This window comes from Juglans microcarpa x Juglans regia, chromosome 8D, assembly GCF_004785595.1.
Source record: "Juglans microcarpa x Juglans regia isolate MS1-56 chromosome 8D, Jm3101_v1.0, whole genome shotgun sequence".
NCBI lineage: Eukaryota > Viridiplantae > Streptophyta > Magnoliopsida > Fagales > Juglandaceae > Juglans > Juglans microcarpa x Juglans regia.
In genome coordinates this window covers 17,250,651-17,278,645 of record NC_054608.1, presented here as the reverse complement: position 1 = coordinate 17,278,645, position 27,995 = coordinate 17,250,651, and the positions used below count along the sequence as shown (strand labels likewise).

The 27,995-nt window shown below is 40.2% G+C and overlaps 1 protein-coding gene across 1 annotated transcript in view; it reads left to right on the top strand.

The window, feature by feature from the left end:
• The first annotated feature begins 5,863 nt into the window (after nt 1-5,863).
• LOC121243153 (rhodanese-like domain-containing protein 8, chloroplastic) overlaps nt 5,864-27,995 on the top strand; it is a 34,505-nt gene continuing 12,373 nt past the window's right edge. The window contains exons 1-5 of the mRNA XM_041141221.1: nt 5,864-6,272; nt 6,963-7,016; nt 7,395-7,544; nt 8,749-8,911; nt 15,331-15,422. Coding sequence (XP_040997155.1) covers nt 5,952-6,272; nt 6,963-7,016; nt 7,395-7,544; nt 8,749-8,911; nt 15,331-15,422 — 780 coding nt within the window. The 5' untranslated portion in view covers nt 5,864-5,951. The remainder of the gene's footprint in view (nt 6,273-6,962; nt 7,017-7,394; nt 7,545-8,748; nt 8,912-15,330; nt 15,423-27,995) is intronic.

Below are 27,995 nucleotides of genomic sequence, written 5' to 3'. Positions count from 1 at the left end.
TACAAATTCTGTCCATGAATGTAGAGCAAACCTCCTCAAATTCTTTAACATGCAAATATGGGTTCTCAGACTCCATCTCATTGAAATGAGGTATAAGAGGGATCATGCCAGGCTTAAAATTGAAGTTGTTTGCATTAAGGGGTTATATAATGCATGAGGGTGAGCTAGTCCTAGCAGGTTGCAAATAATCTTTGAGAGTCCTATTATGATTTCCCACTCTCCTCCCATCTTATTCTTCTTCAGCCATGGAACTGAAACTCTTAGAAGATGACTTAAATGAAAGCAACTCACAATCAGAGTGTGTCACATAATCTTATCTGACCAATCGAGAGGAATGGTCTCTACTCCAAAAAGAAATGCAAATGCTCAAACACAATACACAACCAACACCAAGTTTTGGTGTATAGTAATAGTAGTAGTAAAAAAAAAAAACAATGACAATAAGCTTTGACAGAGAATGTTATTCACAAAAAACAAAGGAAAAACAAAGAAAGCTAGGGTTAGAGATCACCAGAGTGTGAAGAGGTTCACACTCAGTCACCCATTGTCTCTGTAGTGTTTTGATAGCTTTGCAATTTGCCTTTGATCCTCGGCAACAGCGCCAAAAACTTGTCTCTCCTTTTAAATTGTCTCCCAAGTGCAGAAGGTGTCTAGCTTGTGTATAATGAGAGTCCCAAAGTTGATTTCATAGGGATTAAGACATATTCAGTGCTATGCAATTATTTATGGAATAAAAGGAATTAAGGAAGTGAAATATTTGTTGGGTAAATTCCTTTTGGTCATTGAGCAAGCTTCTAAACCAGATTGTTCACACTAGAAAACTCAAAGGTTTGAAAATAATTCTTTTCTGAAAATCCTAAATGAGAGAATAAGATGGATTTGGGTGCACAAGGAATATATAAAACAGCTAAAGAAACTGAACTCTCTGCATTGATAAAAAAACAAATGCGATACTTGAGATCGAAGTTCTAAACAACTTTTAGACAAACACCTAGACTTCGGGTCTCCTTCACATAGAGGGATTTCAGGAGGGTTTTGCATTCCACAATTACTATCAAATGCAATTTCAGTCAAGATTAAAACATTTAGATGATGTATATGATTTAAGCACTAACAAACATTTTCTGAATAATCTCAATAAATTTCACATCAGACCGACAATCAACTTGCAACTTGGAATTAAGGTCTGCATTCCTTAAGCATTCCCTGTGCCTTCAATCAACTATGAACTAAAAAGGAAACAAAAAAAACCCTAATCTTGATGTCTATAAGAATGACAGAAACTTATGGAAAATACAAATTAAAATCGAAAGGAAATCAAAACCCCAAGTGAAACCCTACTGCTCAAAGGTTTCCCTTGACCTAGGTTACAAAATTACTCCCTCATCAAGTATGAAAACAAACTATTAATCAGGTAAAAGGACTAGTTCATAATCCAAAGAAAGGAAAAATAAAAACCCTAAAATTGGAAGCAGAGTTTTCGAAGTGATTTTCAGACTCTGCCAAAAATCCCAACGTCCCTTTCTTGCACACCATTTCCTCCCTTTTACGCTCTCCTTCCTCATCCTCTCCAATGTTCCTGCTGATCTCTCTCTTCAGGTCGTTGCTGTGTCCAATTCAAAGCTGTTCTCTAAGGTGCGAAATCTGAGATGCAAAATAGCAAGGGTTAAGGGTTTGTGAAAGGATTCCCTTTTTTCTCTTTTTTCCTAGAAGTGTCGAATGAGTGTGTGAGGTAAGTGGCAGATAGTAATATTTCACATGTATTTCCCATTTTGACCTTGTGGGTCCTTTGTTGAAAACATGTTGTGTAAATAAGCATATGTAATTCAATTTCAAACCAAAACCCTAATTTTCATGCTCAATTTTCATATTATTTCCACCTAATCACTAGGGCTTCTCGAGATTTGCCCCTTCATAGCCAGTATGATATAAGTCCCTTGACTTGCCGACTTTCTTGCTACAAGTCAAGTATCTAGACTCACCATGATGCATAACCGTTGCTAGCGAGTTACTTTTGGGAACAAGCCTTCGGAGTTAACAAGCCTCCGAGCTCCACAACTGCCTAGTGCGGGTTACCTTTAGGAATGAGCCGATGGGCTCGGCAACCACCTAAAGTGGACCTTGGGGGACGAAGGGCCATCTGACCGCTTTGCATGGGGTACTTCACACAAACTCCAACACTAACAGTAAATCGGAAACAAAAACATCGAATGAACATACACCTTTCAAATGACGATAAACATACAAACGATGCACAGCCAAAACTACGCATCATACGCGGTTGAGTACACCTTCCGTCACATCTGAGCTCCGCACTCGCATCATACGTGGTCGAGTACACCTCTCGCCACATCCTAGTTCCACGCTTGCATCATACGTGTTCGAGTGCACCTCTTCCCTAAAACTCACCCCTAGAGGCATTATCGCTTAACACAAGCGGAATGGAGAACGAAGAACCCCTTTTTGAGATTTGTTTTCGTACTGACAACCTATGTTGCATATTTTATCTTAAAGATTCTCAAGGTTTTTGTTAGAAAAAGTTGCCCTTAAAAACCACGGGCATATGTGGAGGGATAAAATACCAAGCCCAAGGTTGGGCCTAGCCCATCAGGCCATCACTAGGGACAGAAAAAGAAAGGTGTAGGAGACAAGAAGGGACATGAAGCATGCAGATGTTAAGAGTCAGGAGGTGTTAGGGGTTAGGAGGCAGGGAGAGTTAGGAGGCATGGTAGTGTCAGGAGGCATGGGGGGATCAGGAGTCAGGGGGTTAGACACGCAACTACCAACAGTTGCAAGAAGAGGGTCATATAAAAGGGGATGCCCAGAAAACTTCAACTCTCGCTGGATTAGATCTTCTTCTTCTTCTTCTTCTTCTTTAACAACCTCTCAAGGAAGACAACATCTGCAATAGGAAGAGTTTCAATTTTCTTTGTACAGTAAGAAATAAGTGGCCATGAGAGACTGTAAACAAGTATATTATAGTGGACTTTTCCTCCCAAACAATTGCAGACGTAGGCAACATGCTGAACCACGTAAATCTGTATGTCCCTTACTTTTACTTTTTTTGTACTTATTTTCTATTCATCGTTATGGACGCACGCATTGCCATCGTACAATCGCACCAAAATACTATCGGGGGTTCCAAACAACACCGATCAAGGCCAAGTCAACTCAGTGGGTTGGAAATTACTATTTCTCTCCTTCAGGCATGTTGTGCGATTTTTACAGCATCAACATTGCCTTTTAGTTGAAGTGGGCGGAAGCTTTAAGAAACCGATCAAATATCTAGTAGAACACAACTTTAAAAAATGCACAATTCAAGATATCAACCCAAAAAATCAACAAATTTTTAGCAAATGCAACGCTCAACATTGGCAAACAAAGGTCAAAAAAGTAATTTAACAAACAAAATAAAAGCACCATTCATAAGCAGTTGATGCCTTTTATTATAGTTTATAGATTAGAAAGTAATTATATAGTTATAGATTTATAATAACATATTAAATTAACTATATTATTAGTAGTTATAGATTTATAATAACATATTAAATTAACTATATTATTAGTCTATTATACATATATTATACTATAATTCTTATAATATATTAATATATATACTAATCGTGGAATATATATAATATAATAATACATTGATACTAAATTATTACTAATACTACATACTATATTATGCTATAACTCTCATAATATATTAATATATACTAATACTATATATTATACTATTATAGTGTTACTGTTATTAATCTCCTATTATTATCTCAGCCTTCTTCATCTCCTATTATCATCAAATCTCATTGGCATCCAGTCTTTTCTATTGAATCTGAAATTCAACATTTGTCTGACCCCCAGAAACTATTTGATGCCTTTCTTTTACCGGACTGGCATTATGTTCCACAAAACATTAAGAAAACCCAACATTTTTATGAATTCATATTAGTAGATACTGACTCAATTATTCTCTCAGAAATTTCTTATTCTCTTCAAACTCAGCCTTCTCCACTTACATCTCCAATTATTGCTTTTCATAAAGTCACCATTAAACAAGTTCTCACTCTGGAACAATGGGGAAAAAATTCCTATTTAACAAGAAAATTTTCTCATCCCTATGATCCTCTTTATTATGATTATTATGATTACCAGCAAGTATGGACAAAAATATTTCTAAAACAAAATAAAAATTTGAGTCATTCATGGTTCATTCATTTTGATAAATTACAAGAAATTAAAACACTCCTGAAATGGTTCTCAATATGGTGGGAATATTATGGACCTGTACCTCTTCTCCTTCCTCTTCCCCTCCAGGAAAGTCTCCGAAATTTTACTTCACAAAATGACAGTCCACCAGCATTAAACCATTGTTCACCACTTCTACTTTTTTTTCTCAAAACAAAATTAAATTGGATTATGAAATGGGAACACGTTATTAAACCTCATTCCTCTCTCAAAACTATTATGTTCCTAACCCGCCAAGTCTCCATCAAATGGTGGGAAAAGTATAATTATGATCATGTATTAAAAATGTTTTCAAAAGTTATAAAAACTCCAGAAGTCCTAGTCCAACGAAACAGATTTCAAGCACAATTAGCATCCATTACAAACAAGAAAGATTTGAAAAAATTAGCCGAAACAATGTCACAAGTATCAGATAGTGACGATGAAGAAGAAACACAACTCAGATTATCTCCACTACAGCAACCCGTATTATCACCAGCCCATCAGACCTCTCCTTCCCAACAGGCCTCACAATTTCAGGGTAACTAAGCTGCCTCTCATTCTCAAGATTATTCACCTTACTATCCGGTACATCTGATGGATTCTCAAGTCCGTTTGAACTGAAATTAGCAAATTATGATCCTCAGAATATGTGATTTATATGATTCCAAAAGATTATTACTTTTCGATTAGCCAGTATGACAGATGGAAATTGTCAGGAATATTATCTCCCCAGAAGATTATTCATGATAGATTATTGCTCAGTAAAGCAACAAATGATTCTGTACATACAAGATTACGTGTTCTATACTATGTTTGTTTTTAGTGTCGGCTGATACTGTTCTTGTTTTTAATGTCGGCCAGTACTGTTCATGTATTATTAGAGTTACTGTTTTAGTTTCTATATAAAGGGGTTCACGAGGTAAGAAGAGCATTCAGAATTCTGATCTGAAATCCCTTCTTCTTTCGCCCAAACCTCTCCATTCTAGTCCTGTCCTCATTTCTTTATAAATCTTCCAATCATCATTCCCTCATATCTTCAGCTTCCAACTCGTTTGAGAATTAGTCTCCTTATAAGTATTATGTTTTTAATGAAGAAGTTTATATCATATCTCTTTTTTATATTATTTATTTCCTCATGTATATGGTCGGTTATACCGCTGCCCTATTTGCTATCATGCATATGGCCGGTTTTACCGCCTATTATTCTCATTAATATCTTAATATTATTATACCTGGGATATATCATTTTATTATCTATTTATTATTATTTTTATTTTTACTTAATAATTAAGAAAATAATTATTAATAAAGTCGTATATTTTTTTAATTTTTTAATTATTAATGATATTAAAAAAATACTTAAAAATAATAATAAAAAAATAAAACTTTTAAATAAAATTTAGAATAATAAATGGGTGTTAAGAGAATAATAACCATAATTTTTTTACGAGATACTATACAAAAGTCTCACATTTTATACATGACTTAAAAAATAATTAATTTTATTTTTATATTTTTATATTTTATATTTAATAAAATATAAAAATAGATAAATAAAATTATATATTTTTAAATGGTGTCTAGTAACACGATGCATATAATTTTTCCTATTTTATTAATCACCGTAAACCGGACCCTCGAAAAGTTGTTTTGTATGGAGCTCTGTCAAGAGAACGGATAATCTGAGCGGATGAATTAGAAGAGGCGAGGCAGGGACAATGGGGGGTGGTTCTGCGGTTATCACCGGTGCTTTCACCCCGGCATTCTCAATCCCTACGCTTCCCGGTAGAAGCAGAAGCATTGGTAAACTTAAAGATAAGCCTCTCATACGGTTTCAGAGGCATTCCAAGTTCTGCTCAGCTTATTTTAGCCACCTAAAGCGAATGGTCAACAACGGCAAGTGCGACATTTCTGCACAATGCAGTCTCGGCGAGGCAGAGGAGCCTTCAGAGGATGATTTTGTCGTAGTGAATTTTTATCATTTTGTGTTCATCAAAAACCCAGAGGCCGAGGTCGCCAGGCACCTCTCCTTCTTAGAGGTTTGCTCCAGCCCTTCACTTATTAGGACAAAACTCACTTTGCGAGTCTAATTCCTACTAAATATCTAAAATTTCTACCGGTTTCTCTACATCAATCAATTTCGATTGTGCACTTTCACTGGAAAAATTTAGAAGATAGCATACTGGGTCCCATTGTTCTTTTATACTCTTTTCTTAACATGATGAACCAATCTATGATTTTAAAACCTCGTTTTGGTTTGGTCTTAAGAGAACGAGAAGTCTCACCGCAGTCTTTAGAGTGACCTTCAAAATGTCTTCGGAACTCTGTTTCACAATCCTTAAAAGCAATTCAGATTCCAACATTAAACAGAGCTTGTATGTTGATTGCTCTCTTGGCTGCCATATAAAATAGAATATATGATTTGCTGATTGGTTACTCGTACAAAAAGGTGAAAAGCTATATTCACTGTATTTTTGCTTATTTTCTTGTTTACTGTTTCACTTGTTCCCCTAACCTTTTGGTGTGTTGTTCCATTCTAATGTACATTAGTTTTTTTTTGTTTAAAAAAATTCATCGCATTCCAATGTCGTTGAGATTCGAGTTGTGTACTTCCCAGAAAGCAAAAGAGAAGCAGGGAGAAGATCCCAGCTGCCATACTATTTACGTCACTGACATTAAAACTTTTTTTTTCCTTTTTTTTTTTTTTTTTCCTGGATATCTATTGTTAGGGTCTTGACATATATGGCCGGGTGTATCTCAATGAACAAGGGATAAATGCACAGGTAGATATCTTCCCCGTAGATCAATTTCTTTTCCATGCATTTGTGTTTCTGAATTGAAGTTTGGCAGTGGGAGTCCACCACAAGCGTGTGATGATGTAGTATGAGTCATACAGATGCTCTCTCTACTGTCTTTTTCTGTTTATAAGGGTAAACCCCTTCTCCTTTTGTGTTGACACATAGATGGTCAACCTTGTTGTTTATAGATGCAAGGGGGAGATTTGGTTCTTTAATGCATTCTAGGATATATTAAATCTCCATATTATAATGTGAATTATTGGTTAGTTTTGATCCTTTTTAGCTTCATTGAACTAATTGTTCACCATTATTTTAGCATCCATTTATTCTCAACTCTTGCTGATTTAATTCATCTTGATGCAGTACAGTGGGCCTTCAAAAGATGCTCTTCTGTATGTCAAATGGTTGAGAGAAGATTATAGATTTTCTGATATTTTGGTTCAGATTTCTCCAGCATTTAATGGTCATGCATTTCCAAAACTGAAGTTGCGGTATAAGTCTTCATTATTGCAGGCAAGCTCTATGTTTGCATATCTTTTTATTTTCAATTAAATCACTTTTTATCTTTACAAATTGGTTTCCATATTCAGCTCATAACTGGGGTTTTCCAACTTCATATTATTTCTGGTTTAATTATAATGACCCTCTCCCGTATGCGTTGTTTTCCTCCATAACCTTCAATTTTTTGTTTTTTATTTATGCATATATGGTAGTCTATGTTAGTAAATGTTCTATACAATGCCTAGTGAAGTAGGAAGGTTGCTTGAATAGTATCTCTGCTGGCTATGGTGGAAGTCTCTCTGCATATGGAGGGGGAGGTCAGTGTTTGTAAATTTCTCCTCTGTTGGAAACAAGGTGGAGATGGCCGAAGATTTTTCATCTTAAACCAGAATGGAGGGGAAGGGTTGGAAAAGGAAAATGATTTGTGTAGGCCCAGGGTGTGCAAGCCTTTTTTAACGGTGGGTCCTACTTTTTTTTTAAAGGGCTTGCGCACTCAAGGCTTGTATCTAGCGCATTGGAAAACCTTTGCCATTGAGTAGTGCAATGTCTTTGTACTTCTCAACACAATATTCGGCAATGTATTACGAATTGCAAATCAAGCAGGCTTGTAGTGTATAGAATGGGTGGTCCTCCGTTGGTGAAAATGTTGATACCATGTTTGGTTGTGACATTTTTAAATAGTATGTGGTGGTTTCAGCAGTGAGAAAGTTTCCTGCAATCAACATAAAAACGGGCATTTGTGGACTTTGTGGACCATCTTTTACTCTGCTCTGTGGTAGCTAACACTTTGTGGCGAGGCTGTTTTTGGTCTTTCTAGGCTGTAATTGTCTTTGCCCATCTTTGTGCTCTAGTTTTAGCTATTAGGACTTTCTCGCACTCTTTACTTTCTCTAACCATGCGCATCTCATCTATAACCTGTGTGTACTTGGTGCCTTTTGACTAATTAATAAAATTGACCTTATAAAAAATTGATGTATATGTTATAAAAAAAAATTGATGTATATGGTATATAGATGATGATTTTCTCTCTCTTTCATTTTGTACATAGTTCACATGTCTTTATATTTCTCTTATTTATCCTAATAACCTATGCATCTCAAATCCCATTCTTTTAAGATATCGGGCAAGTTATGCATTCTACTAGTTCCAAGAACAGCAAGGTGCATGCTTTCCTTTTCAAAAGAAATTTCACCTGATTACAATGATATTTCTCCAGATGGAAGGAGGCATTTTACATCTTCCTTTGCTCGACCCTTCTATGCGAGCAACACCTCTACCACCTTCAAAATGGAGAAAAAGATTGGAAGCAGTGGATGGAATTGATCATGCTTCACATGAGAATTGTAGTTCAAACTATATTCTGTTGGATGTGAGAAATGGTAGCTCCTCTTTTTTTTTCTCAGATGCTACTTGCTTGCAATTTCTTAATGTCTTCTCAATTTTGTATATTTTCAGGTGTTATACTGTTAGAGGTTGATCGTAAACCTCCATGAGAATCCTAGTAAAAGTCCATTTAGTCTAGTAGGAGTTAAGAGTCCATTTCGTCCCATTGAGTCCTAGAGTACAGGGTCAATTGTTTGTTTATTTCAATTACTGTTAGCGATTATCCTAGAGTATATTTACGTGTAATCCTAGTTGAGTTTTGAGTCCTAGTATTGAGTAGTGGTATGTGAGTCCTAGTCTAGTTGGTGTCTAGTTGTTGAAGGAATAGTAATTTGTAAGATTGAGTTCTAGTAGAAGTTGTGGTCTAGCTACCAAAGAGTGTTGCCTGTAAGGCTGGAGGCTAAGAAAAACCCATTCACCCACTGAAAATTGCCTCTCAGTTCTATTTTTGTCATAATGTAACTTCATCCTCTCTTGGGCAGCCAACAAATTAGTCTTCAGGGTTGACATAATTTGATCCCTAGTCTTCAGCAATTTATCCACTGCTTGATTGGGTGTTAACCCTGGACTGTACGCTTGTAATCTGGTAGGGGGCAATCCATATACAACTCAACTCATTGGGTGTAAGTTTGGTTGATGATACCTCAAAAAATGCTCTAGGCATCTGTTCACAGCTTCACTTTGACCATCACTTTGAGGGTGATAGGCAGAAGAGTAAGAGAGATTAACTCCTTGTAGCTTGAATAATTCTTGCCAAAAAGTGCTTGTAAAAGTGGACCCTCTATTGGAAACAATTCTTTTTGGCATGCCATGTAGTTTAAAAACATTGTCTAAGAATAGAGAAGCTACCTTTGCTGCTGTAAAAGGATGTTTGAGGGCCATGAAGTGGGCATACTTCGATAACTTGTCCACTACTACCATGATAACAGAATAGCCGTTTGAAAGAGGCAAACCTTAAACAAAATCCATTGATACGTCTGTCCATATCTGTTGTGGTACTAGTAAAGGTTGTAGTAGACCCGTAGGGTGCACATTTTCCACCTTATTCCTCTGACACACCTCACACTCCTTGATAAACTTTTTAATCTCAGTTTTCAAGCCAGGCCAGTAAAAATCAGCCCTTGCACGTTGCAAAGACTTATGGAACCCTGAGTGGCCTGCAAAAGGACTAGCATGCACAAACAATGTGAACTCAGGAGAATCAGGGATATAAATCCTTCCCTTGAACAAAATACCATGCCTAAGAGTAAAGGAAGAATTAGAGGAAGAACCCTCTTGAAGTGAACTAATCTGCTGTTGCACCACTTGATCCACCCCAAATGCATTTTTCAATTCTGCTAACCAAGCTGGAGTTGGGAAGGTAATTGCAGCCAAGATTACAGGATTCTGCAATATTGTCCCTTCTAGACAAGGCATTAGCTACCTTGTTTTCAATCCCCTTTTTTGTATTCAATAGAGAACTCATAAACAAGTAGCTTAGACACCCACTTCTGTTGAACAGCTGTACCCACTTTTTGTTCAAAGAAATACTTGAAGCTCGGGATGTTTGGAAACAATTTCCATCTCATCTCATCCCATCTCATCTCATTCCATCTCATTTCTTTCCCAAACATCATTCAAATAAAAACACTTTCAAACTAATCATTACAACCTTTTCAAACCAATCATTATAACTTTCACAAACTTTCAAACAAAAAACAAAAAATAATTCAACTTTTTCAAATTTCGAAACAAAAATTATATTAAATAATTATATTCTAACAATATTTTAACTTTATAATATTTTTTATTCAACTTTTTCTCTCTCCTTTCCCAAAATCCAATAAATACTTAACTCAAATATCTTACTACTATTCACAACCCATCTTATTACTATTCACAAAATTCTCATCTCATCTCATTCTCCAAGTATCTCCTAAGATGTGATGGTCAGTTCTAACAATGAATGAATCCTCCAACAGACTTGGCTAAGGAAAGCAAGTGGTTTCTGCTCCTGCATCAAAACAACTCCTATCCCACTGCCAGAAGCATCATATTCGATAACAAAGACTTTAGAAAAGTAAGTGATAACACTGGTGGACTTGAGACAACTGACTTTAGTTCATTAAATGAATCAGTAATTGCTTCATTCCATACAAATGAATATTTTTCTAATAATGTTGTCAAAGGAGCAGCCTTCTGGCCATAGTTCTTAATGAACTTCCTATAGGAACCTGTCAGCCCTAAGAAGCCCCTCAATGACTTGACATTCTTAGGTACTAGCTAGTTAACCATAGAATCTAACTTCTTGGGATCGGCCCTTACTCCTTCCCTCGAACTCAGATGACCCAAATAGTCAATCTCAGAGCATGCAAATCAACATTTGGATTTCTTAGCATAAAGCTTATGGGTTTCCAAGGTCTGCAAAATAGTGGCTAAATGTTCCAAGTGAGACTACAAGTCCTTGCGGTAAACAAGGATGTCATAAAAAATACAATAACAAATTTTCTTAGGAAAGCTTGAATACATGATTCATTAGACCTTAGAATTTAGAAGGTGCATTAGTGAGTCCAAAAGGCATTTCAAGGAACTCATAATGCCCTTCATGTGTCCTGAATGCTATCTTGGGAATGTCTTCCTCTTTCATACGAATTTGGTGATAGCCTGACCTCAAATCCAGTTTTGAAAAAATAGTTGAACCAAAAAGTTCATCCAATAATTCATCCACCACAGGTATTGGATACTTGTCTTTAACAATAGCCTCATTCAACACCCTATAGTCGATGCACATCCTCCATGATCCATCAGTTTTTTTTACCAGCCACACAGGAGAGGAGAATGGAGCCTGACTTGGTTTGATCACCCTAGATCCTAACGGCTCCTTAACAATTTTCTCAATCTCACTCTTTTGATAATAAGGATACCTATAAGGCCTCACACTCACTGTTACAGAACCATGTTTTAATGAAATCTGGTGGTCATGAGACCTTGAAGGAGGTAAACCTGCAGGTTCTTGAAAAACCTTAGTAAATCTTCCCAACAATTCAGAAACAACCTCACAACTTTTATCCATAGATTCTTGAGTCTCCTCTGAAATCAACTGTAATAACAGACCCTTATGCTCCAATTCTGAAATTCTACACATCTCTCTGTCATCAATTAGACTACTACAAGTAGAAGTAATGCCCTTCAGACATGTTAAACTGCCATTATAAGTAAATTCCATTTGTAACTTCACAAAGTCCCAAAGAATAGGACCTAACGGCAATAGCCATTGAACACCCAACACTACATCACACCCTCCCAATGACAGTGTAAAAGAATCAACTGTAAAGGCCGTACCTTGTATCTGTACCCCCACTGAATCACACTTCCCTTCGCTATTCAATACTTCACCATTGGCTACCCTCACTTGAATCAAGTGAGAATTCTGAATAGACAGATTACATTTGGAGGCTACTGAGGTATCCACAAAATTGTGGGTACTCCCAGCGTCAATTAAAATGACCACTGACTTCTTTTTTAATTCCCCCATCACTCTCGTAGTTTTAGGGCCCCGGCTACCCACCATAGCCTGAAGTGAGATTGAAGAAATCTCATCACACTTCTAACAAATCCTCTTCAACATCTGTCACTTGTTCCTGGCTATCACTAACTTCATCTTCCCTACCCTCAAAACACTGTATACCCTCCAATAAATGCAATCTGGGCCTGATGCACTTATGGCCTTGATGCTACTTTTCCTCACTAAAGTAACAAAGGCCCTTCCTCCTCCTTTCTTGCATCTGTGCTTCAGTTACTTTCTGATATGGCAACTTAGCCACTGACTGTGTTTTAGGAGTGCCTAGAATAGAACCAGTTTGATTAGGCTTAAACCCACTGGATCCTGACCCTTGCTGCGCAAAATCTAGAAAGCCACTCTTCCAAGGCTTCCCCACACATATTGTTCTTGTATTTTTGCTAAACCAAACGCATCATTCAATGTTGTGGGATTTAACATTCTAACAGGAAGTCGCACTTCATCCCTTAACCCACTCAAAAAGCAACTAAGTTTATTCTTTTAAGATATACCCCTAATCCGATTGGAAAGAAGTTCAAACTCAGCTTTATATGCAGTAATAGAACTAACTTGTTTGAGCCGTGTGAGCGCTTCCATTGGATCATCATATGGAGATGACCCAAACCTGATTTGAACAGCTTGAACAAACTCTTACCACGAGTGAAAAGTTCCTGCTTCACTAGCATCTTGGAACCAAATTAACTCATCTTCATCCATATGGAATGATGCTACGAAGATTCTTTGCCCAGGAAGAACTTGATGATACAAGAAGTATTGTTTTGCTCTGTAAATCCAAACTGCTGGATTCTTGATCCCAAATCTTGGAAATTCCAATTTAATTCCTCTAGTAAAACCGCTGTCAAACGTCTCCCAATGTTGAACCTTACCCACACCCTCATGAATATCAACATTCCTCACAAAGGTGTGAGCCTCCTGTAGCGGCTGGAAGTTAGTTAGGAAAGTTAGTTAATAACGGGAAGTCAGTCGAGGAAATGAAGGGTTAAAACGGGGTGTTTTATGAATTAATGAAACTGTGCATTTTGTTAGATGAAGATGAATAACGGTTTTAACTGAATAGGGGGTCAATACAGTGAGTTTTGTAACACTGTAATATGGGGAATTTTATCATTAGCATAGTACAAATACTTGGGGCATTGTAAATAGTTTTGGTGCAGAAAGATCAATAAGAATTCGTCTTGGAGGTTGGAGGTTCCTCGAAAGCCTCTTCCAAGAATCAAGCAAGTGATTCTTGGGTTTTCTTCAATCTGTGTTCTCTCATTCTCTTGAGTGTTTGGCAATTCTTCTGTAATTCTTCTCACTTTCTGGGTAAGATCAGTAGTTCACCCATAACACCTACTGAAAATTTCTTGCTGTTGGATCATTACCCACAGAACCATTAAGGGAAATTCTTGAAATCTTTTTAGCATCTCATTAAATCTCTTTTCTTGATTTTCCCTATCCACATGAGCAGTTTCTTGCTGTTGAACTAAAATCGCAATTGTATGCTCTAGCTATTTCTGTTGCCTCTCTTGTTGCTGTCGAAGATGATTCGTAGAATCCACAATCTGTGCATAAGATCGAGTACCCTCTGCCATGACTACTGATACGAATTGTAATGGGCCCTTCAGTTGACTAATTTGAGATAGTCACTCTCCAAGAAACAAGAAGTAGAGAGAGAGAGAAGAAGAAGAAGAAGAAGAAGAAGAAGTAGAGAGAAGTTGAATGCAATTATGAGAGATGATCTTCCCTTTCATTTTCCTTCCATTTCTAATGACTCTGGATTGGCTATATGACCGCGTTTCACTAGTTTACAAATCTACTGCCTCAAAATGGCGGCACACTATTTATTACAAATTCTGTACATGTAAAAAGACACTGTTCCCATTTAATGAAAAACGACACCATATGCTTAAATTCTAACGACTAACTGCCACTTTCTTTCCTTCTTTACACCTTCAGCTGCTGTTGCCCCTTTCACCCAACTTCATTCACGACCTCCAGCTGCTGCTCCTCCTTCAATCGGCTTCAATCCACAACCCATGACAAATTCATATGGGATGGCATTATTGAGGAGTTGGAACTCTATTGGCTGGATTAAAATAATAAGGAGAAGAATCATTGAAAACATTAATCTCAAATGAAATTATTTTTTATCCATAAATTATAAAGAATTGATATTATTCCTTTCATAGGATTGCCTCTTCAACATTTGTTATTTTTCTTAAGAACAAAAAGCTTGTAATCTGGAAAATCCTGCTTGTTACTGAGATTATTTCAGGTATCCATATATGATACAAATTCAATTTGAACAAAGATAGTAACTTTTCATGTTTTTCCATTGAATAATGCTACAACCTAGTCAATTCAGCCAAACAAGACAAAGATTATATAATCTTGTGGCACCTATATTCAACAATGGAGTGGAGTCTATGGTGGTCGGAGTCAAATTAGGGCATACCGACTCCGATTGAATCAGTGCTCACCCTGGGGGGGGGGGGGGGGGGGTGGTATTCCAACCATATCTATCGACTGGTTTACAATAACCTACTTACCCAAAGAGAGACGGAGGAGAATACATTCAAAAGGCACTATGATACATTCAGAAAACTACTAAGAAATATATTTGAACTAAAGATCCATTACAGATATATGGGGACAAAGTATGATTACATTGTTGGTATGGACATAATGAATGTGCTAAGGTCACCTCCTTTCATGCATGTCTAAGTGTACCTATTTTCATAGCGGGTGGTAGATCATGCATTTTTTGTGTTGTTATCATCCTATTCTTGTTATTATAGTACTCATAACCTATAATAGTTTTCAGGTTCATAATTCCGATTGAATTTTGAAGATTTTGTGATTGTCTGTAATCAGGTTATGAATGGGATATTGGTCATTTCTCTGGAGCTCAACGACCTTCGGTAGACTGCTTTAGGAGCACTTCATTTGGGCTATCGCCGATACAGGTATGGTGAATAAACCCTTTTTTCCTTAAGGATGGGCATTACAGGTACTTATAACGGGTGGTGGGAGGGGCCCGCGCGGGGGGGGGGGGGGGGGGGGGGGGGGGGGGGGGGGGGGGGGGGGGGGTTGGGGAGGGTATGATTTGAACTTACCCCAACCCTACCCTACACTTTCACCATTTAAAGCACAAGTGGCTGGTCAGTATAGGACATAAGCTATACGGGATTTTGTTTCATCATAATTATCATGGCTCCAGTTCATTTTAATTCTTTATGCATCTTTTCTTTCGAATTTTTAGAATTCAAGCATACCTCCTCGTTGGATTTCATTGTGGAAAAAGTAGAGATTATCCTTTTATGATATGCTGAATTTAGAGACCCTTTAAGTGTAGCAATATAATGCACTAATGTGTATCTTTCTATATCCTCTTAGCCTTAACTTCTCTTTTTTGGAGCTTTGGATATCATTTTTGCATTTATTGGTGTAAATGTGTAACACCCGATTGCTGTAGGGTTAGGAATGCCATATCAAAACATTACATAGGACGGGTAAAAGAGATCCTTAAAGCATAATTACCTCGAACATAATCGATGACTTTATTAAAGCTTAATAATAATTGAAGCAAAATCAAATAGAACGGAAACTTAAGAGAATATCCTCAGTGTCATTTTCTTCTAACTAAACCAAATTCTGAGTAAATGGTAGGTAAATAGATACATCATACAGTAACTAGGTGCACTTGGGTAAGCCAATCTTGTGTGCATGCTTTGCAATCACAAGGATCTCAGCTTTGTTCCTGTAGCCACAGATGAAACTGTGTCAATGATATGTGGACATCACTCAATAAACTCGGTGCTCTTGGGTAAGCCAATCTTTGCGGACCGTACAAGATGGCTGCCCCCTACCCCTCAAGAGTCACATTCAAACTATTTTACATGCATTCATAGAGTCACATAATTTTCCTTTGCTTTTCATGAAGTGACAGAGATATTTATAACATTTTCATTTCATATCACATAGCGGGAGCATGCACGTAACGTCATTTAGATTCAAACCCTTTTTCATGTAGTATTGAGTGCATAAAGAGGGCTACCAAAGGAAGGCTAAACTGCAACGGAATAAGTGGAACAATTTCCAAAAAACATTGCATTGACATTTGAAAGAAAGTAAAGAGTATATGATCATATCTAGTGAGCTTCTTTCCTAGTTTGCACAATGCCAACACTTCCTTCGCAACCTAGGGAAACCATTCCTATCTGCTCATGCTTATGCTAATGTTTGAGTCCTTTTCATACATGCTTTTGGACACTTGAATTATTTTTTTATTGCTGAAAAGTTTGTTGCAAATACCTTTATATTTACCCTCTTGGCTGAATAGCATTAGGTATCAAATATAAAGTAATTCAGTCTGCATATGCCTATATTTAAATCCCTAAAATGTTAATTGTGCAAAGGCTAACAGCAGCTTGTTTTTGACATCCTTTAGCCACTCTAAGATCCCTGTTCAAGTCTGTTATGGGGCGTAAAAGTGAATTTTTCGGTGTGAAACTGCTAAATATTTGTGCCCATGGATGTGTGTGTGTGTGTGGATAGGCTGTATTTGTGGAGTTTCACTCATCTTGACCCCAAAGTATGCCTCAAACTTGGGAAACTTGAGTCATTGCAAGGATGACTCATGGGGGGTACAACCTATGGTCTTAAAAGCTTCAACTGAATCTATTTGGCTTCTTGCCAAGGACAGAGCCCTCTCCGGGTTTCTCCTGCTTTCCAATTTTTGGAAACAAAATTCTCCCTCCCATTGTCCTCACCGGAGGGAGGGAGGGAGCTCCGATTCTCCCTTCCTCCTATCCTTCTCTCCTATGCTTTTGCCTGGTTTTCCTCTCCATTCCATGCTTTTTTCACTTTTTGTTCTGGTCATTACAAGTCCAAGCTCTCTGCAAAGCCCATTTTCTTCCCAAACTTGCGCCACCAAAAGAGCCATCAACCAAAGACCCAACAAGCCCACCCTCCTTCGGGTGAGAATATCATGGGTATCAGCATCACCAGCATTGCCTTTTCCGACCTTTTTTAACCTGTTTTGGAGAACCAACTTTGCCTGGGACTGTTTCTTCCATTTTTCTGTTTCCAAAAATATTCTCTTTTTTGCCACCTTTTTCTCCACTGTCCTCCCTTTTGGTCAGAAGGAAAGATCTCTGGTTTGCTGCAATCCACTTTTCTATAACCATGACACATTGCCAGTGATTTTCCAACCGCGAGTTCATTCCATGCGACCAAACCAGCCTTGTGACCGGTGCGCGTTGCCCACGTCCTACTGCCCTTAATAGCATCTAGATGGGATATGTTCCTTTCTGGAGAGATAGTCCACTGTCATCTATTGTACGTCAAGCAGGCGTCCTTACTTCCCTTTCTGAGGTTCTAAAGGAAATATGACGCACTACAAAAGTCAAGTGTAGTGCAACATCAGTTTTGCAGCTTTCAAATGCAGTACCTGTAACAACCCAGGTCACGTGGCGACGATAACCAGGGGGTCGACGGCACTTTGAGGAAGCTTAGGCATGCTTAAGGGAAGTGAAAGAAGTGAAGAGTTAGGGAGATTAGGGTTGAATATGAAGTCGTGTAGGGATGGGCTGTGTAGTGAAATGGGCTTTCTTTACTATTAATTTTAGTGTTTACTTAATGTGTTAATCAGTTTGTAAGGACTTGGTCCATTAGGCTTATGGGCTGCCAGGCCCTTAGTGTTTGCTTGTTATTTTCTTAGATGCACCTGTAGGTAACCTTTGCTTTCTGTACCATAGACAGTTACAGAGAATCTTGTATATCTCTCCTCAGAGATGATTTCCAGGGTATGCATGAAAATACAATACAGTTTCTCTAATTCTCTCACTATTCATCCCTAACCCCGGAGGCCCCTCACCCTCGAAGTGAGATTTCCATCCAACATCATTGGTGTGTTACAATTATCCAGAGCCAGCCTTTCCTTGGCAACTGCTCAGCAGGGTTATGGTAGAAGGAACAAGGCTTAATCAATTTTAGGATGGCCTGCATGGCTTTAAAAAGGCTACTGAGTCAGCTGAAAGCCTTGGAAGCAGAGATGCTTGCCATCAATAGGCAATCAGATTCTGTTGTTCAGCAACTTGCAGCCCTCACACTGGAACTGAAAAAGAAGAACAAGGAACATCAGCATGATGATTCAACATCGGGCAATCCCCACAGATCTGAAGGGTTTGGAGAAGGTGGTGATATCTTACACAGGTCAGTCAGATTAGATTTCCCTTCTTTTCAGGGAGATGATCCCGTGGGATGGCTTTATAAGGCCAACCAATTTTTTATGTTTTACAACACCCTGCCTTGACACAAACTCAGATTGTCTTCCTTCCACATAAAGGGAAAAGTTATGGTATGGTTCCAAGATTTAGAGGACTCTGGTGTTATTGTGGATTGGGAATCGTTTGTTAGAGCTTTTCTGATTAGGTTTGGGCCCAGTTCTTACGATGATCCAATGGAAACCCTTACAAGGTTAAGACAAACTGGATCTGTTGAGGAATATATAGTAGAATTTGAAGCAGTTTCTAATAGACTAAAGAGACTAACAGACCATCACAACCAGTCAAAATGTTCAACCCAGCAGACTTGTTGACAGCGCTTAGTCTGGCAAAGATACAGGAAGAACACGTAAAAGTCAATAGGAAGGGATTCAGGGGGGTAAATCAGAGTTTGATGGAGACAGGAGGTGTAAAAGGGGGGAATAACCAGACCTATGATCCTAACAAGTCTGTTGGAAAGGCCACGGTGCCCGTTCAAAAAATAAACCCTCACCAGATGAAGGAGAGGAGGGACAAAGGCTTGTGTTACTACTATGATTCCAAATGGAACCCAGGACACAAATGTAAAAGCCCTAAACTGATTTTAATAGAAGAAATTGAAGAAGAAGATAGTGAGGGGTTGGATGAAATCAGTCTAATGAATCAAACAGAAAGAGGAAGGAGATTATTGAGTTTCCTGAGTTACCAGACAGACCAGAGATTTCTCTCCATGCCCTCATTGGTTCCTCAAGTCCAAGAGCCATGAGAGTAAAGGGAAGGGTAGCTGGCCAGTAGGCTGTAATTCTAATCGACTCAGGCAGTACCCACACTTTTGTAGATCCTAAGGTGGCGAGAAGATCTAAATTTCCAGTTTGTCTGAAGGAAAATGTGAAGGGTGAGAGTTGCCAATGGTGACCAATTAATAAATGATGCTAAAGGACAGGGAATAAAAGTTAATATCCAAGGGTTCTTATTTTCTATGGACCTATTTGTGCTTGAGTTAGCTGGGTGCGATATGGTGCTTGGTGTGCAGTGGCTACAAACATTGGGGACCATTTCATGGAATTTCAAGAAGTTAACCATGCCATTTACCTTTGAAGGGCAGAATATTAGTCTGACAGGGCTGGCATCAACACAATGGTTGGAAGAGAGTACCTGCAGAGAAATGGATAAGTTAAAAAGGAATGAAGTGGTGCTGCAGTTGATTGGTCAAGATGAACTGACCTGGGAACAGACGTTGTCTGGGCCCTTGAAGGAGATTTTGCATAAATTTGAGGATGTGTTTCAAGATCCCCAGGGCCTTCCTCTATGCAGAACTCATGATCATGCAATTAACTTACTGCCAGGGGCAAAACCAGTGTCTGTCCAACCCTATAGATATCCTTTTTTTCAAAAGGATGAAATTGACAAAATTGTATAGGAACTCCTGCCCTCAGGGGTGATTCAGCCAAGTCAAAGTCCTTACACTTCCCTAGTACTACTGGTCAAGAAGGCAGATGGGTCATAGAGAATGTGCGTGGTCTACATGGCTCTAAATCATGTCACCATGAAGGATAAATTTCCTATTCCTATAGTGGAGGAGCTCTTGATGAGTTGAGTGGTTCTAAGTTGTTTTCCAAACTAGATCTTAGATCTGGTTACCACTAGATTCGAGTGAGGCCTGAAGATGTGCATAAGACAGCCTTCCGTACCCACGAAGGCCATTATGAGTTTCTGGTCATGCCCTTTGGGCTGACCAATGCACCGTCAACTTTTCTGAACCTGATGAATGAGGTTTTCAGGCCTTATCTAAGAAAGTTCGTGCTGGTTTTCTTTGATGATATACTAATATGCAGAAGTAGTGAAGAGGAACATTTGAAGCATCTGGAGTTAACCTTGGGCCTTCTAAGAAAACACCAGCTATTTGCAAAAGAGTCCAAGTGCTAATTCAGGCTTCAGGAAATTAGATATTTGGGGCACTTAATTTCTGGACAAGGGATGAGAGGCAGACCCTGAGAAGTTTAAAGCCATGGTTGACTGGCCCAAACCTAAGATATTAAAGGCTTTGAGTGGGTTCTTTGGCCTAACTAGCTATTATAGGCGTTTTATCAAGGGTTATTGGAGCATAGCTGCTGCCCTCACAGCTTTGCTAAGAAAAAATAACTTTCATTGGGGTGAGGCAGCTGAAATAGCCTTCTTGAAACTAAAGGAGGCCCTAACCCAGCCACCTGTGCTGGCCTTACCAGATTTTTCTAAGCCATTTTTTATTGAGTGTGATGCTCCAGGAAGAGGGGTGAGAGCAGTCCCAATCAGCAGGGCAGACCCATTTCATCCCTTAGCCAGGCCTTAAAAGGCAAGACCCTTTTATTATCCACGTATGAGAAGGAATTATATGCCTTAGTAATTGCCATCCAAAAATGGAGGCCCTATCTATTGGGCAGGATATTTGTGGTTAAAACAGACCACCACAGTTTAAAATACCTTCTGGATCAGAAAATTGGCACACCCATGCAACAGAAATGGTTGAGTAAGTTGCTAGGTTATGATTTTGTTGTTGAATATAAGAAGGGATCAAAGAATAGAGTGGCAGATGCTCTATCTCGAAAGGAGGATGAAATTTCTCTAGCATTAATATCAATACCTTCAGTTGAGTGGTTAGCGGAGATTAAACAAGGGTATGACAAGGATCCTGATTTACAGGAATTAGTGTAACCCCCGCTCCTTTCTTCTTACATAAGCTTCTCTCTTTCTTACGTAAGGCTCCTACTTTTTGACGTAAGCAAATTCCGATGACGGAATTATGCAACAGTCTGCCATTCTTTCTGGCAACTGCGAGCATCGTCATGTGTGCTGAACCATGACGACTTGCCTGTCGAGATATTAAGTGACTTCTAAGGTACGCCCAGTATTGTAAATGTAATGGAAATATTTATATGAGGTATTTCCAGTATCGTTGAGTTAAACTTGTTTTTAAATGAGACAATTATAATATTTTAAAGAGCTCCAAAATATTATAATTGTTGGAGATCATTTTAATATTAATTATTAAAATGATTCCAATTATTTTAAATATTAAGGGATTTAAATTATGTTGAAAGCTTTAATTAATTAAATGGTTTCATCCTTTTAAATATATTAAATAAGACTTCATCATTTTATTAATGATGAAGAAATATTATTTGATAAACTAAAGTTAGTTTAAAATAATATTTACGTTAATTCCTCTTAGTGCTTTTAATTAAGTTAACATTTACGCATTTTCAAATCAATATTTTAATATCTCAACGTTAGATCGTTTTAAAGACCCCAAGACGAAGGGACTGGATTATAAACCTAGACCCCATCTCTTTTCCCCTCACTTTTCCCCAGCCCTCTCTCTCTCCTCCCTCTCCCCAGCGTACGCGATACGCGGCTCCCCCCCTATGCCCGAACTGCTCCACGCCTCAGCCCGGCGCCGCCGTGCGTTGGCAGCTCTCACCGCCGGCACCACCAGCTCCCCCTTCCTCCGGCGAGCCTCCCTGTAGCAACCCCTCCTTCTCACGCTCTCTCTTCCTCTCCCTTGGAAGTGTAAAGCCCGAATGGGCTATTGTCCCTAGCGCCGCCGTGTGCCGTCCTCCGGCACCACCACTTCCACGGCAGCTTCCTCTGCCACCGGCCACCACCCTCTAGCAATCTTAGCTTCTCCCATGCAGCCACCTTCCCCCTCCATCGCACACACGCACGCACGAGGAAACCCACGCACGGCTTCACCGTGCGCGGCCTCTAGCGCCGCCGTGCGCGGCACCCATGGCCACTCAACACCACCATAGACCTCCCTCTACCTCCCCCTTCCTCCTCCCTTGGACCGAGGCCCATGGCCTCTCCCCCATGCACGACACTTCTCCCTCACGCACGCACGGGTTGCACGCCGTGCACCGCCATTCACGGTGGGTAACCACCATCATCAGCTTCCTCAGGCCACCACGAAGCCAACCCAACCTCCCACGACCCCGATCTGCCACCCATGCACGCACACTCTCTCTCACTCTCCCACGGCCTTTCCTCCGTCGTGCGACCAGAACCGCCGCCGTGAGCCACCGTGGTGCCACCTCGAAGCCACCACGAGATCCACTGCATTTCCCTTAGCCGAACCATAGGTCCAAACCACCACTTTACGTGGTGGGTAATCACTGCACGTGATGGACAGTCACTGCATGTGACTGACCGCCACTGTACACGGTTAGGTACGCTGTGTACCGCTCTTCATAGCCACCAACACAGGGTCTTCACGAGCCCTTCCAAGACCACACTTAGCTATCCAAACGCCCAAACAGTCAATGTACGTGGGTTAGTCGCCACGTACAACCTCTCCAATGTTATTGGCTGTGACGATCAACGGGCAACGCACGGGTTATCCCGTCGATGGTATAACTTTCTATCCCTTTTAATTATGATATATATTGATTAGTTGATTAGGTTGTGGACTGTGCTGAGTATTAGGAGAATGGCTGTGTAGTATTGAGATGCGCTATGTAGTGCGCTGTGAAGTGTTGGGCATATCTGTGTAGTGTGGTGACTTGAAGTGCTGTGTATGTGAAGTGTTGGGCATATCTGTGTAGTGTGGTAATGTGATGTGCCGTGTATGTGAAGTGTTGGGCATATTTGTGAAATGTTGTGGACTGTGCTGGGTAATGCAGTTGTGGAGGTTGTGTTGTAATGATGGCATGGTTGTGCTGTGCAGTGTAGTTGTGGGGCATGTACTGTCTTGGTGATGTGGCATGTGGAGTGGGAATAGTACACGCTGAGTGTACTCTGTGTGTGTTGTAGTGTGAGATAAGATGAGTATATGTAAAATATACCCTCCTGGCGTATTGTGGAACGGGATGAGTACACGTGGAGTGTACTCCATGTAATGAAGTGAGGCACCATACGGCGGGTATGCCGTAATGGTGATGTGGCGTAACGTGTATGGAATACACGTAAAGTGTACTCTGTATGGCGTGATGTGTGTAACGGGAGGATGGAGCAATGCACCATACGGCGGATATGCCGTCATGGTGATGTGGCGTAACGTGTATGGAGTATACGCGGAGTGTACACCATGTAATGGAATAATGCACCATACGGCGGGTATGCCGTAATGGTGATGTGGCGTAACGTGTATGGAGTATACGCGGAGTGTACTCTTTATGGTAGAGTGATGCACCATAAGGCGGGTATGCCATAGTGGTGATGTGGCATATGTGAAGGGAGTATACGTGGAGTGTACTCTATGAGGCAGCGACACTCCGTGTGGCGTGTCGCAGAGATAAGGATGGTTGTGCAGTTGATCGGCGTAAAACGTGGTGAATAGTGTCGAAAATTGTGGAACAATGTCCCGAAGTAGTTATGGCGTAACCTGTGTCTATGGTGACAAATGTCATCGTGATGGACTTATGGCTAGGAGTATGTGTGAAGTAGCAGAACAAGTGTAAGAGTACGCAGCGGAAGCATACTGGGCAAAGTCACGAAGTGACATGGTTACTGACAGTCGTGCTTGTGATGGATGAGATGCTGGCGTAGAATGTGGTGAGTTGTGTCGGGAACTGTGGAACAGTGTCCCGAAGTAGTTATGGCGCGGCCTGTAGTCTGAGGTGATAAATGTCACTGTAATTGACTTACGGCTGGAAGTATGGGTGTAGTAACAGAATAAGTGTAAGAGTGTGCAGCGGAAGCATGATTGGGCAACGTCACGAAGTGACGTGCTTACGGACAGTCATGCTTATGATGGGTGACGAGTTAGTATGGAAATGGCGTAACGGGAACGTGACGAGATGTCACGATGTGACGAGAGTACGTGAGGAACCGTACTCGTGATGAGTTAGGAGTTGGCGTAGAAGTGATGTAACAGGACGTCGGGTGACGTGAAAAGGTCACGGTGTAGCTTGGGAGTAGTCTCGAGCTATATGACGTGACATAAGGCGTAATGGTGATTGGAGCCTTGTCGCACTAAGTGTTGGGATGAACTGTAAGAATGGACAGATAGCATGAAGAGTCATGCTAGCCGGGTCAAGAGAATGTTGGTATCAGAATATGGCCCTCATCCCTACGAGCAGGTGATCAACATGTTATATGTTGATCTTAGGTGATAAAGGGGTAATGTACATGTGTAATCTGGTGAGACACGTGTACCAGACGGATTCACCATATGTAATGGGTAGTCTGTCCTGAGCACAGTTACACAGTGCTTGAGCCTCAGAGTTGGCTTAGAGCCATGTGGCTTGTATGGATGGGAATGAGGATTAGTATGGGCTAGGATGTATGGAGGTAGTGACGGGTGTATTGTCTAGGATTGAGATGTGTGACTTAGTTGGTTTGAGTCATGCATCAAGATGAGTTCAAAAAGGAGAATAAGATGAATGTCTTAGTGTCTTAATCATAAGGTGAATCATGGGTCCACTTTAGTGGATGAGCACTCGAGGCAAGACGTTGAGTTGGAAGATGTGGTGACCGTAAGTGGTCTCTGAAAGGTTTTAACGTAGTGAAGGGCACGTAAGTGCACGAGATAGAAGGAGAGTGTTTCAAGTATAGCGTAGATCTATTTATAGTTTAAGTTGCTTATGCATTAGATAGAGAATGACGTTAAGGTTATGTATGCATGTAGGTTGCTAGCTGACATGCGCATGAATGGACTGCATGGTATGAAAGTCGTATGGAGTCCAGGTAAGTATTACGTTCATGCCCTTCTGGATTTTTCTAGAAATTACGAGAAGAAAACGAAAAGCTCTCTCTTTAAGAAAATGTTCACGAAAGAAGATGCTAAGCTTTCAAACGTATATGTACGTACGACCCTTCCGTGAAAGCCCATTTTTACGCACCCAAAGTTATTAATTGTACGCATGCGAATGGATGACTATAAGATGTATCTATTGTACGTATTTTCAAAGAAACGAACTGATGAAAATGCACAAAAGACGAGCTTGAGCCAACGCCTTCGTGGATCCTAGGGACCGAAGCTGTCGCGAGCGCCGCGAGGTGATGCTCGTGGACGCCGCGAAGGCCGACGTTCAAGGTGATGCTTGCGGATGCCCCGAAAGGCGAAGTTTGAGTCCGTGCTTTATGTTTTATGGACGGTGCGAACCGAAACTTTTGTGAAGGCCGCGAGGTGATGCTCGTGGACGTCATGAAAGGGGACGTTCGAGCCCATGCTCACGAAATGATGTTTTCTCATGAAAAGAAATATTTTCTCATGAAATGAATGTTAAATGAAAAAGAACTGAATGAATGAAAGATCCAGCTCTTCGGAGCTGCCATGAATGAACGAATGAAAGAAATGAAAGCATGAAATGTATAAAGATACGTAACGGCCACATGCATGAATGAAAAGGGGTACCCAATGAATGAATGGGCAGATTGCAATGCCGGGCAGTATTACTGGTAGTGCACCCAGTGCTGCACCCTAACGGAATGGGATTCCAACCTGTGGCCACGGGCGAATCCATTGGCCATAGGGCCGCTAACCCTAACACACGGGGCGTAACAGTGTGTACCGGCCTATGAAAGTGAAAAGAAAGAATGTATGTATGTACGTATGTATGCACGCATGCACGAATGAATGCATTTTAAGAAATGAAGGCACTGCACTCTTGCAGAAATAAAGGCACTTACGGGTGACACGTTTTACGAAAAGAAAGGAAAATCCCATCCAGTGACGTTTTCAAATGAACGCACGTATGCACGCATGCATGTATGTATAGTATGTACGAATGATGAATGCATGAATGAAACCTACGTTGTTATATTTTAACTGCATGAAATAATGCTTATGAGTCTTCGACTCATTTTAAGTTTTATGCATGTCCCTCCCCCCCAACAGGGAAGGAAATGAAGTACGCGTCGGGATGGACACGGCCTATGGGGAAGAGCACGGAAGTCTAGGCATGAGCATTTAAATGTAAGAGAGGCCTTTTTATTATTAAAAATGATGTTTTCCGCTGTAAACCTCTTTTATTGTAAAAGCATATTTCATTTTATAAACGTAGAGTCTTGCACCCTGGGAAGAAGCAAAAAGTTTTAAATCGGACGGTAATTCCCGTCGTCCTTTATCAAAATATTTTACAAAAAGACCCACCACAAGGACGGGCGTTACAATTAGTGACTCAGTATCAAGCAGGACAGTTGAACCAACATGATTCTATGAGAGAAGGCTTACTGTTTAATAAGGGCAGGATGTACATAGCCAATATTCCAGACCTAAAAGCTAAGTTACTCCAATTTGTACATGGAAGTTCTTGGGGTGGGCCCTCTAGATTTAACAAAACTATACAGAGGGCAAGGAGGAAATTTTATTGGCCTGGACTGAAACTGATGTTAGAAAGCTTGTGCAAAGATGTGAAATCTGCGATGTGCAGAAAATTGAAAATACAATACCTAGTCGGTTACTCCAACCCCTACCTATCCCCTCCCAGCCATGGTCACACATAACCATGGACTTTACTAAAGGCCTGCTTACTTCTGATCGGTTCAGTACTATTTGGGTGATGGTGGATCACCTGACCAAGTACAACCATTTTACCCCTCTGGGCCACCCTTACTCAGCCAAAACAGTAGCCCAATTGTTCACCAAACATATTTTTAAGCTACATGGGCTACCTCACTCCACTTTTGACAGGGACAGTACTTTTACAAGCATGTTTTGGAGATAGTTGTTCAAGGCACATGGGGTTTAGTTGGTCTTTAGCACAGCCTTTCACCCCTAGACTAATGGGTAATCTGAAGTGGTGAACAAAAGCTTAGAGACGTATCTCGGGTGCTCCGTGGTGACAGGCCCAAAGATTGGGTTAAGTGGGTGCCGCTTGCAGAGTGGTGGTACAACACCAGTCCACACACCTCTAGCAAGTTGACACCCTTTGACACCTTATATGGATGCCTCCCACCTAGAATCATGTCCTACAGTCCAAGTACTACTATGGTTGAGGAGGTAGATGCTACACTAAGGTCCAGGGACTACATATTACATCTTCTTCGACATAGTCTCAATAGAGCCCAAGGAAAGAATGAAAACAAATGCTAACTTGAATAGAAAGGAGCAAACTTTCAGAGTGGGGGAGTGGGTATACCTGTGGTTGCAACCTTACCGCTAGACCTCAATGGGTCGACGCCGGAATCTAAAGCTGGCCCCACATTTCTCGTGCAATTTGAGATCAACGGTAGGGTTGGTGAGGTGGCATACTAGCTTCAACTCCCAGCAACAACACAGATCCACCTTTTGTTTCACATTTCTCAGCTCAAGAAGCGTTTGGGAGGAGTCTCGGTGCTGACACAACTGCCACCAGT